The sequence below is a fragment of the Podarcis raffonei genome, chromosome 13, assembly GCF_027172205.1.
Source record: "Podarcis raffonei isolate rPodRaf1 chromosome 13, rPodRaf1.pri, whole genome shotgun sequence".
Taxonomy (NCBI): domain Eukaryota; kingdom Metazoa; phylum Chordata; class Lepidosauria; order Squamata; family Lacertidae; genus Podarcis; species Podarcis raffonei.
The window spans coordinates 54,783,703-54,794,450 of NC_070614.1; the positions used below are offsets into that span (position 1 = coordinate 54,783,703).

Below are 10,748 nucleotides of genomic sequence, written 5' to 3' on the forward strand. Positions count from 1 at the left end.
ACCCTGTGAGGCAGAGTCTCTTGCTCTACTGACTGACCTGTCCCGCTTCATCCCCCGGAGCGTGGCCCATGGCTTGCCTCGGGAACACCCACCCAAGGGTGCCTGGGAGATTTGCTGCCGATGAGCTCCAGCCCAACTTGGGGGCCACCGTAAAGCAGACCGTGCTGGCCTAGGTGGGCCTGATCCACCATCAAAGCTCCCCTTAGGAGCCCAGCTGGCAAAAGAGGGAATCTGGGTCTGCAAGGAATTGTGGGGAGGGGGTTTGCCCAACGGAGCGATGCAGGGGGCGCATGGAGGGATGCAGAAACGGGGCGCTGCTGGAGGGTGACGAAAACCAGCCAAGCTCCCGCGCAGCAGCAGAGGATCGCGGGGCCAAGTCTGCGCAGCGCCCGCTGCAAAACTTCCCTTGCAAAATGCGAGGCGGGCAGAGCATCCCCGAATATCGCCGCCACCGGACGGGGCGCCCCCTGGCTCGCAAGGAGGGAGCTGCACTTGGGGGGCGGAGGGAGAGGCGCTCGCGCGCGCGCGGGACGTGTGCGCGCCCGGCCTCCCCGCCCCGCTCCCCGCCCTGGGCCGGCCCCTTCCTCCGCGCCCGGCGCCCTCGCCGCCTTGTGCTCGCTCGCCGCTCCGGAGCAGCGCCAGATCCGCTCGCGCCGCCGCCCGCGCCACATCCGGATCGCGCGTCCCCTTCTTCCCCCGGGGTCCCCTGCGAACAGAAGCAAGCCGCCGCCGCCGCCGCCCGCCCCGTCCAGGCTTTTGCATCCGGGCCCAGCAGCAGCAGCAGCCTCGCCTCCTCCTCCGTGCGCGCCTGCATCCCTCCGCATCGCCCTCCGCGGCCATGAGCGGCTGGAACAGCTACATCGACAACCTGATGGCGGACGACACCTGCCAGGACGCGGCCATCGTGGGCTACAAGGACGTGCCGTCCGTCTGGGCCGCCGCCCCGGGGAAGACCTTCGCCAACATCACGGTGCGCCCCGGGGGTGCGGGGAGCCAGGGGGCGTGGGGGGGGGCCGGCCCGGCCGCCGGGGGATTTGCACCGGGGGCGGGAAAGAGGAGGAAGGGAAGGGGTCCCCATCTTCGAAGGCGCGCCCCGGGGCGCTCCGGTTCCTCCCGGTTGCTTCCTCCCGGGCGAAGTTGCGGGGGGCGCACGGGGCCTCGACAAAGCCGCTGCAACGAGGCGCTACCTGGGCGACCCTCCCCCGACGGCGGGGTTGTCGGGGGGGGGGAGAGAGAGAGGGAGGGAGGGGCGCTTCCTGCTCCCCCTCCCCCCGTGCGCCTTTGTGCAAAGCGCCTCCGCCACTTCCTCTTGCAAAGTCAGCCTGCAGGCCCGGGAAAGGGGGGGCGTGGGGGAGGGGAGAGGCGCGCGCTACTCGGCCCCCGCAATCGCGGGCGTCCCCCCCCTCTTCTTTCACCTCCCCCCCATTTGCATCTTGCCCTCTCCACGTTTTTGGGGGGGTGGGGTGGGGAGAAGCGCGCCAGGCGGCCGCGGTTCCTGCTTTGGCGACCGCCACCGCGCCCTGCCCGCGCCCAGCCCGGGAGAGGAAATGACTCAAAAGCCGGGGGGGGGAGGGGGGAGGAGACGGAGGCAGGCCGCCCCTCCCCCCTCGGGGGGGAGCAGCTGGCGGGGGAGGGGCAACACCCCCCAAAAAACACCCTCCGAGCGGGTACCCCTAAACCTCTCCGTGCGTAATGGGATCTCTCATCCAAGGCCCAGATTTGCGGGGTGGGGTGGGGGGGACGGGATTTCACTCCCGGCTCCCTCGGCGCCGTGGAAACTTCGGCGGGAGCGGGGCCAACTTTTCCACTCTCCCCCCCCCCCGCCAAGTTTGCATGGCTTCCAAGCCGCTTCCCGATCCCCGCGGGCCACACCCAGGCGCCCGGGGGCCACGGCCGCCACGTGCCTTTGTGCGCGGGGCGGAGGCTGAGCCCCGGCACCTCTCTTGTCCTTCTCTCTCTTATCCCCCCCCCCAAACCACTCCGCGATTGCGCAAGGGCGTCTAGCCGGGGCTGACTCGTGGCCTGACCCGCCCCACCCCACCCCGGCCCCCCCACTTTGGCAAAGGGGTCTGGAGATCCCGGCCAAAATCCTCTCCCGCTTTCCTTGTTCGGATCCGCCACAAAAGCGGCTCCCCAGTCCCAGCAAAAAAAAGAAAAGACTTTCTGAGCTGAGTCCTGGGGGGGGGGCACGACCTCCCTCTCCACCGTAGGGCTGGCTTCTTCAAACCCCCCCCCCGGATGTGGGGCAAGCGCGCCTGCCTCTCTTTCTCTTTGCAAAACAGGATACAGGTGGGGCTTTTGCGCCGCAAGAAGCGTCGCTTGCAGGCCTTCAAGAGCGCAAGCAAACATGCCCCCCCCTCACACTTCTCTTTCCTCCCCCCCCCCCTTTGCGCAAAGGCCGGGCGGAAAAGAAGTTGCAAAGTTCTAGAAACTCTTTTTCTCTCCCCCCCTTTCTCTGGGGCGCTTCCGGCGCGCAGAGTGGAGCCCGGAGGGAACTTTTGCAAAAAACCCCAAACCGCCCCGTCGGGGCATCCATCGCCTTGCCTGGAATTTGGGTGCCCCCCCTCCTCCTTTCTTCTTCTCCCCCCCCCCCCAAGTGCCACGTCTCCAGACCTGGATTCCTTTCAGCTGCGGCTAATCTCCGAGCAATCCCGGCTCTGGGCCTCTGGCAGGAATCTTTGGGGGGGGGGGGAGAGAGATTTTGCTGCGAGGCCTGGGTGCATTTTTTTGCATTTTCGTTGGAAGTTTCCTGCGGGGGGGAGAAGGGACTGTGTGCGTGTCTCCCCACCCTCCATTTCCAAAATGTGGGGTCCTGTGCAAATAATAAAAATCCCCCCCCCAAAAAATTCCAGATTAATTCCTCAGTTCCTGCTTTCCAGAACCTGAGCAAAGGATCCCTTTTTCTCTCCCCCCAATCCTGGAAGAATCTGGAGGGATGCTTTTGTTGGAGCTCCTTCTGGGGTGGGGCCCAAAACAGCTGGCCTGGGGGCACCCCCTGCAAAGGATCCACTGCTTTCCCTTGTGGGTCCACTGATCGACCTTTGAACTGCATCTTAAAGTTTTAATGTTGTATTTTAATATTATTTTTAAGTTGTATTTTAATCAACTTGTTTTTATTATTGGTTGTTAGCTGTCTTGGCTGGGGAGGGCGGGGTATAAATAAAAATTATTATTATTATTATTATTATTATTATTATTATTATTATTTAGGATCCACTGTTCTCCCTGTGGAGGAGAGGATCAGAGGACTTTAAAATCTCTTTCCCCCCCTTTATGCAGGGGATCTGTGCCCCCTTTGCTTAGTGCTGGGGGGGGAACGAGACCCCACAATATCCCTGGAGCCCCAGCATTGCCCCATGATGGGGAGGGGAAGAAGGGGTGCCCCACAGAACTCCTAACCCCCCCCCCCAAGAAGGCCTTGGCTGCAAACTTCCCAATTCCCCACCTTAGCGGAAGTGCAACTTGTGTGTGCGCGTTGGGGGGGGCGTTCTGACTTCTTCCGCAGTTTCTCACTTTTCTCCAAATTTGGCAATTGAGCTTCATCCCTCCTGATTTTTTTGGCAGGGGGGTTATGTGAGTTAGGGGACAGAGATGGGGCCTGCCTTTTGCAAAAGTGGCCACTTGGGCTAGCCTAAACCCTCCCAACCCAGAGACCCCCCCTTAACTGACTGAATCTTGGGGGGGGGGTCTGCTGGAGGGACCCCATTTCTCCCCTCTGGGGGGAACTGGAAGGGTGCACTGCCTGCCTGGGCTGGAAGCAGCAGCAGCCCAGGCTTCTGCCATTCCCTCCTGTCCGCTCCTCCTCTGTTCCTCGGAGGGGAGTGCGGCGCAATGGGCGGAGGCGGCCAGGCCTGCCTCCCCCCCCCCACTGCCTCTTCCATTCTTCCATCCACTCAGGGAGGCTATTCTGTGTGTTCCCGCAGTTAATGTGCAACCTGGGAACCAGAGTCGCTGCCAGCCCAGCCCTAAACTGGCAGGGGGGGGGATAAAATAAAGCTTGCTGTGTATGCATTCAGCCCTGCCCCTTCTCCTGGGGAATTGGGGGCAGAGGAGAGAGCATTTGGGTGGGGGGTAAAGACCTGCATCGCTGCAGGTTGGGCTGGATGACCCCTGGGGGTCCCTTTTCCCAACGTGAAAATTCTGAGCTATAAACTGCTTGCTGTGTGTATAGGAAGGTCTCCTCTCTCTGCCCCCCCCCAAAGCAGGGGCATCATCTGTAGCTGGGGGGGGCAGCAGTAAGCCCAGAGAGAGTATTTGCAGGGCAGGGTCCACTTCAGATCCCCCCCCAAAAAAACTGACGTCCTACATATCTTGGGGGGCAGTTGGCTGCCTTGATGGGAAAAGTACAAGCAAATTCTTCAGTTGCGATTCCTGCGGGTTGGGCTGGATGACCTGGGGGGTCCCAAAATTCCAAATGGAGACATAAATTTTTTGAGCAGCTAAAAAGGAGGCGGGGGGTCTGCAGTTGTTCTCCCCCCCCCCAAAAAAAGACCCAGCCATCCCTTGATCCATGGGGGTGTGCTGACTACATTCCCTTCCTTGTAGTGGGGGGGGATGGAACTGCACCCCTAGATATTGGGGGGCTTTCAGAGGCCATGGCAGCAAAGGGGGGGCCTTAGTCCTGGGTGGAGAATGAACTCCCTGTACGTAAGCAAGGGCGAATTGACCCACAAACTGGACTTAGCCCGGTCCAAATTGGGGGGGGGGAGCCTGGAAAAGACTTCCTCTTCTCCCCCCCCCAAGCAAAAAACCAACACCCCTGGATTTCCCCTGTTTTCCTTTGGGTCTTAATGGCCAGGCCAGGAGACAGAGGGTGGTTTGTTTGCAGGGGCAACAGGTGCTGGGGCTCCATTCCAGCTTCCAAGGGGGCAGGAGAGAAGGGGCTTAATTTGGGGGGGGGTCCTTCTGTCCCTCTGCCCTCCATCCAGACCCCCTTCGCCCCAAAAGCAACAGTTGCTGCCTGCAGCTGCTTTTTGGGTGTCCTCAGGCGCAAAGGTCAGCCCCATGGCTTGCGCTGCCCCCTTGGCCCCCCCAAAAAAATCTGCCCCCCCCCTGCATTGGAGGGGGTTGGGCTAGATGACCCAAGAGTGTCCCTTCCAGCTCTGCTGCTCTAGGGCCCCCCCTGAACCCCCATCTTCGTTCTCTGGTTTGGCACTGAAGTCCAGTGGGGGGCCAGAAAACTCACACCTAGCACCCCCCTATTTTTCACAAAAGCACTGCTCAGATGAGAGACTTGCATTTTTTCCCAAAGGCAACAATTTAATTGTCCAATGAAATAAAAAATAAGCTATTTAGCTTAATTGAGGAATAATAATAGTTTTACTTTTTTATGTTTTATGTGTTTGTTTTTGAAGATTATATCCAGTTGTACATTCTCTTGTTCTTTACAGTACATTCAGAATTATACCATGTGTATATATATGTCTAATTGGGAATGTATAATTCCCTTATTTCTACCGTTGTGACTCTTCTATTTTTTATTAAATGGTGTTGTACATATTATTTACTTATTCCCCATAACGTTTTTCTTAACTTTTTGCATTGACTGAAGTTCGTAAATAATTCTACTATTTCTCCCCCCCCCTTCCCAAAAAAATCTGGCTGGCTTTCCCAGCCCACCAAACTTGACAAACTTGATCCAAACTTTGCTAGAATCCTAGTCTTGAAAGGGTCCCTGGGGGTCATCCATCCCAACCCCCTGCGAGGCCAGAATTGCAGCTCAAAAATAACCCCCGAGAACCATGGAATCGTAGGGTTGGGGTTCCAGCGGCCATCTAGCCCAACCCGCCGCGAGTCAGGAATCTTTGGCTTGGTGTGTGTTTCTCGAACCCAGGACCGTGATGTTCTACCGACTGAGGCACATCCAATCTTAATGCTAAAGTCATTTGGGAACCTGTGGTTTGGTTTGGGGGGGGGCATGACTCAGTACTGTGGTTTTGGGGTTCCTTGAGATTCTCAGTGGGTCTTTTTTGGGGGTGTCAGGCTGTGGATTCTCACTTTCCCCCCTCTTCTTTTTATTTTGCCCCCCCCCCCCCGGCAGCCGGCGGAAGTGAATATCCTGGTTGGGAAGGACCGGAGCAACCTGTTTGTCAACGGCCTGACTCTGGGCGGGCAGAAGTGCTCGGTCATTCGGGACAGCCTGCACACGGACGGCGAATGCACCATGGACCTCAGAACCAAAAGCACCGGCGGGGCCCCCACCTTCAACATCACAGCCGCCATGACGGCCAAGAGTGAGTTAACCGGGGGGGGGCACCCTCTCCTCTCCCCAAATCTCCTTGCAGCTGTCCATCTCTTGCAGAAGGGACAACTTGCATTCTTTCCCCCAACAGCTGTGGGGATTTTTTTTGGGGGGGGGTCCCTCTGCTTCAAATGGGGGGGTGGACAGCTGTTGCTAATCCAGCCCCCGGCCGGGCAGAGAAGGCAGCCTCTGTCTTGCCGCGGCAGCTGCGAGGGGTCGTAAATCCTGCTTAAGGGGAGCCGGGTTTTTAGCTGGAAGGACGGGGGAATGGGACCCCTGGGGGTCATCCAGCCCAACCCGCTGCAAGGCAGTGGAGAAGAGCCTGGCACCTGAAGTTGGGTTGGCTGCTCAACATGTTGGTGTCGGCTGCTCAACTTGAAGGTGCCCCCTGGTTCTGGCTAGAGGAGCCCTGCCTTGGGCTCCCCTTCCAAAAAAACCAGCACCTTTTAAGAGTCCTCCTGGATCAGGCCCATCCTAAGAATCTGGGAACTGAAATAGACTTTCTTGGCCCCTGGAGGTTCTCTAGAAGCCCCCAAAATTATTATTTAATTCAGTCCTTGTAGCCCCAGCCACTCTGGGCAGCTTTGCGTAAAATCTAAAAGCCTCACTCTCCTCTGTGAATTTTCCCTGCCCGATCTGTCTGCACTTCCTGCCTCTTGTGGCAGGGAGTTCCGCAGTGGTTCACCTTTGGCCCGCAATTGCAGAGGGGTTTTCCACTTTCCAAGGCTTTTCACTAAATTCCTGATTTTGCAGGACCCATAAAAAAAGTCCAGGGCTGTTTATTACATCTTTATCTCTGTCGGAAGCTGCCCAGAATGGTATTATTGTGGTTGGACTACAACTCCCATCGTCCCTGACTGCTAGCCCTGCTCGCTCGGGCTGATAGGACTTGTAGTCCCACTCCACTTGAGGGACCCCCATGGAAAGCAGTGCAAATTTGGTGCTTCTCAAGTCTGGTCCCCAGCTGGGGTTGGACTACAACTCCCATCACCCCTGACCACCGATCCTCCTTGCTGTGGATGATGGGTCTTGTGGTCCAACACCCGCTGGGAAACCCCACCATTGATGGCGGCACCAATTTGGCGCTTCTCGATCTCTTCCCCCTCCTGTCTCTTAGACTACATCTCCCATCATCCCTAGCATGGGAGTTGTAGTCCTCGCAGAGGACGATGGGAGTTGTAGTCCGACCCCAGCTGGAAACACGCACCCCACGGAAGGCAGAAACTTTTCAGTACTCCTCAGCCTTGCTGCTGGGGGAACCACCGAATCGCCTACCCCACTTGCTGTGGATGATGGGTTTCGTAGTCCCTCTGCCCCAGTTGGAGAAAACCGCAATTGGCGGACTTTGAGCTGGAGAAACGCAGCGTCTGGGTGCAGATGGACCCCCCCTTCTCCTCCTCCTTGGGTGGTTGGGGGTCTTAATTTCCTTTTGCGCTGACCCCCCCCCCTCTCGTTTCTCCCCCCAGCGATAGTTCTGGTGATGGGCAAGGAAGGCGTCCACGGCGGCTGCGTGAACAAGAAGTGCTTCGAGATGGCCAACCACTTGCGGAGGTCGCAATATTGAGGCCCCCCCCTTGCCCCCGCCTGCGGTACTACTGAGGGACCGGGGGGCACAATGCCCACGGAGGCTGCCACCGCCCGGGACCCCCAGCCCAGCCCCGGCCTGACCAGCGTGGGACACCCACCCCCCCGGCGCCGGACCGCCACTCTCTTCCTCCTCTCCTCCCCCCCCCACTTTTCCTGCTTTCTCAATGGTTGTTATTTTTTTTTCTACCCCCCACCCCCCAAAAAATCACACCCCCTCCTCCCGTCTCTCCCCCCCCCTCGGGCCATTTTTTTCTATCACGAGAAATCCTTATCGCTGCCAAATTTTCTGATGGTTACAAGGTGTAGCTTTTTTTGGGGTTAAGAAAAAAGAAAACTATATTGGAACAAGACGAACGAAATAAAAGAGAAATTGAATTCTGAACGTGGTCGTGGTTGGTGGTGCCATGGGGTGGGGCTGGTGCCCAGTGCAAAACGTGCTGGGGTAACTGGGAGCCCAGTTTGAAGGTGGAGCAATAATCTGGACCCTGGTCGAAGCAAGGGGCTAGTCCCAGGTCCAGCGCTCTAACCACTAGGCCTCCGCTGCCTCGGAAGTTGTCAATGCACAAAGAGTTGGGGGGGGGCAGGACTGCTGGGTCCCTGGCGCCGATGCCAAGGGCCCGTCTCCCTTAGGCTGCGGGAAACAATGGTTCAGCCGCAGGCCCAGCACAGAAGGCCCCTTTTTGGCAAACAATAGGAACCGCCAGCCGAGGTGCCTTTGTCCTCCTTGCAGCCACAAGTGCTGGTTGCGCCGGGCGCCTCGGGGCGGGGAAGGAAGAAAAGGCGGCTGGACCGAGGGTTTCTGGCAGAAAAGGATGCGCAAGACATCTTGGCGCCCTCCAGAACTATAACTCCCGCCAGCACGTTGGGGGCCATGAAGGGAGTTGCGGTGTGGAACGTCTGGAAGGTGCCAGGCTGTGAGACGCCAGTCCTAGCAGGTCCATTTGGTCTGTGCAACATCGCTGTTCTAGAAGCAAAGCGGCCAGGCGTTCCTGCGCTACAACTCCCAGCCTCTCCTGCAGGGAAATGGGGTGCTATGCTTCCCAAGAGGTGGCGGCAGTGGGCATTGCACTGGACCCCTTAGCTCTGCCCAAAAGCCACCTGCCCTCCCTTGGAGCCGGCCCCTGCTTTGTTTAGGAAGGGCGGAGAGCGCCTTTCCCGCCCGGGAGTTGTAGCGCAAAGTCCACCCGCTGGGCCTGGCCTGGCCTAACCCTCCTTGTCAACACTGGATGCGGCCGGTGACTCATTGTGTGGGAGCCGTTGCCAGGCGCTGCTTTGGGTGTGTGCCGTTGCCCTGGCATCGGGAGGCGCCTGGCCAGAGCCCGGTTTCTGCATCTCGAAGCTGTTCTAGATCCCAAATCGTGGAGTTGGCAAAGGGACCCCCAAAGGCCATCCAGCCAAACCCGCTCTTGCAATGCACGGAAAATCCTTGAGCCCTCCAGCGGAGGGAGACTCCACCACCTGCAACCTTGCTTCCCCAAGTGCTAATGGCACTACAACTCCCATTATCCTTGGCCAAGCCAGCAATGGCTGATGGGAGTTGTAGTCCAATATGTACTAAATTGAAGAACGTGGCATGAGAGCGTCAGAAGGGAGCCCTGGATAGAGCTGGGGGGGCGGGTGTACATCTATTCTAGCTTCCAGACCTAAGGGGAGGGAGATAAAGCCATCCAAGTTGTTGGCCTTGTGGCCGGGAGTTCCACAGGTTAACGGTGGACATATCTGTCCTGAATCCTGCAATATTCAGCGAGAGCTAAAGAGAGTGAGTGAAAAACTTATTTTAGAGCATGATGCTGATATAGCCAAGGTTGCAGGTTCAATTCCCTGTAGGGAAATGGCTGCCCATTCCTGCATTGCAGGGGTTGGGCTAGATGACCCCCAAGTGTCCCAACTACGGTTTTTGCCTTTTCTCCAAGCTTAGAAGCCCCCCACGCTGCCTTGTTTTGGCAGCCCTTTTGTGAACCTTCCTCCTCCGTGAGCTGCTGGGGGCCTTGCAAAAACCTGCTCTGGCTTCTGCCTCCGCCCCAGGAAACCTTTTATTTCTCAAAAAAAACCTCCATCACCCACATCTTCCGGCGAAGTTGAGAGCCATGCGCTCACAGCCTTTCACCGCAGCCGCTCCCCAAACTGCCGCTTTCTCTCTGCGTTGGGGGGGGGGTGAGAGGCCAAAACGAATCAGGCCAAAGCGAGGGGGGCGTCTGTGTCCCTGTCCCCAAATTTTCCGTCCGGGTGACCCCAAATCAGCCCCCAACAGGAGAGCCAGGCCCTTCCCTGCAAGTGATGCTATTCGGAGGCGTTTCCTGGTGAAAACCCCCTTTTTCCACTGAACGGGCAGAGTTGGGACCCTGGGGGGTCATCCATCCCAACCCCCTTTGAGGCAGAGATTGACCTCCAAGGAAGGAGAGGCCGTCGCATTCCGATGGAGTGGAAGAGCCTGCCGGATCGGGCCCAGAGGTGTCCCTTTAGTCCGCATGAGGAACCAGCAAGCAGGACCCGGGTGCAAAAGCGACACTCTTCCCCCCCACAATTTCCACTAAATTTGGGTCTGTGGTTCCGATCATGCCAAGGTTGCTTCACAGGGGGTTGAGCTGGATGACCCCATGTGTCCCTTCTCCATAAGCCCTCTTCTCCTCCATGCAGCCCTCCGGAGAATTGGTTTAATCCTCTTTAAAGCCACCCAGGTCCGCAACTGCCCCAGCCTCCTGTGGCAGGGAGTTCCATAGGCTAGGAGGGCTTTTTTTTCCTGTCCCAAAAAGTTCCAGTGTTAGGAAAGAGGGAGGAATAACCTCTCTCTCTGTGTGTGCGCATGGTTTTAATAAACATTGCCTCTTCTGGGCTGTGCGTCAAACCTCTTCTGCTCTTTTATGGGGCCTGGCTAGGAAGGGGGTGGCGCTCGGATCCTGTTCCTCTTTTGCCCTACTTA

The 10,748-nt window shown here is 58.1% G+C and overlaps 1 protein-coding gene across 1 annotated transcript; it reads left to right on the forward strand.

Moving 5' to 3' along the window:
- Positions 1-567: 567 nt before the first annotated feature.
- Positions 568-8,024, forward strand: PFN1 (profilin 1). The gene is made up of 3 exons (XM_053363163.1): positions 568-970; positions 6,041-6,233; positions 7,708-8,024. Exons 1-3 carry the CDS (start codon positions 839-841, stop codon positions 7,803-7,805), a joined length of 423 nt encoding a protein of 140 aa, XP_053219138.1. The 5' UTR covers positions 568-838; the 3' UTR covers positions 7,806-8,024.
- The last annotated feature ends 2,724 nt before the right edge of the window (positions 8,025-10,748 follow it).

Coding starts and splice junctions, on each gene's coding strand:
- PFN1 (XM_053363163.1), top strand. CDS start 839: ATGAGCGGCTGGAACAGCTACATCGACAACCTGATGGCGGACGACACC. Junction 971..6,040: donor AGACCTTCGCCAACATCACG/GTGCGCCCCGGG, acceptor CCCCCCCGGCAG/CCGGCGGAAGTGAATATCCT. Junction 6,234..7,707: donor AGCCGCCATGACGGCCAAGA/GTGAGTTAACCG, acceptor TTCTCCCCCCAG/CGATAGTTCTGGTGATGGGC.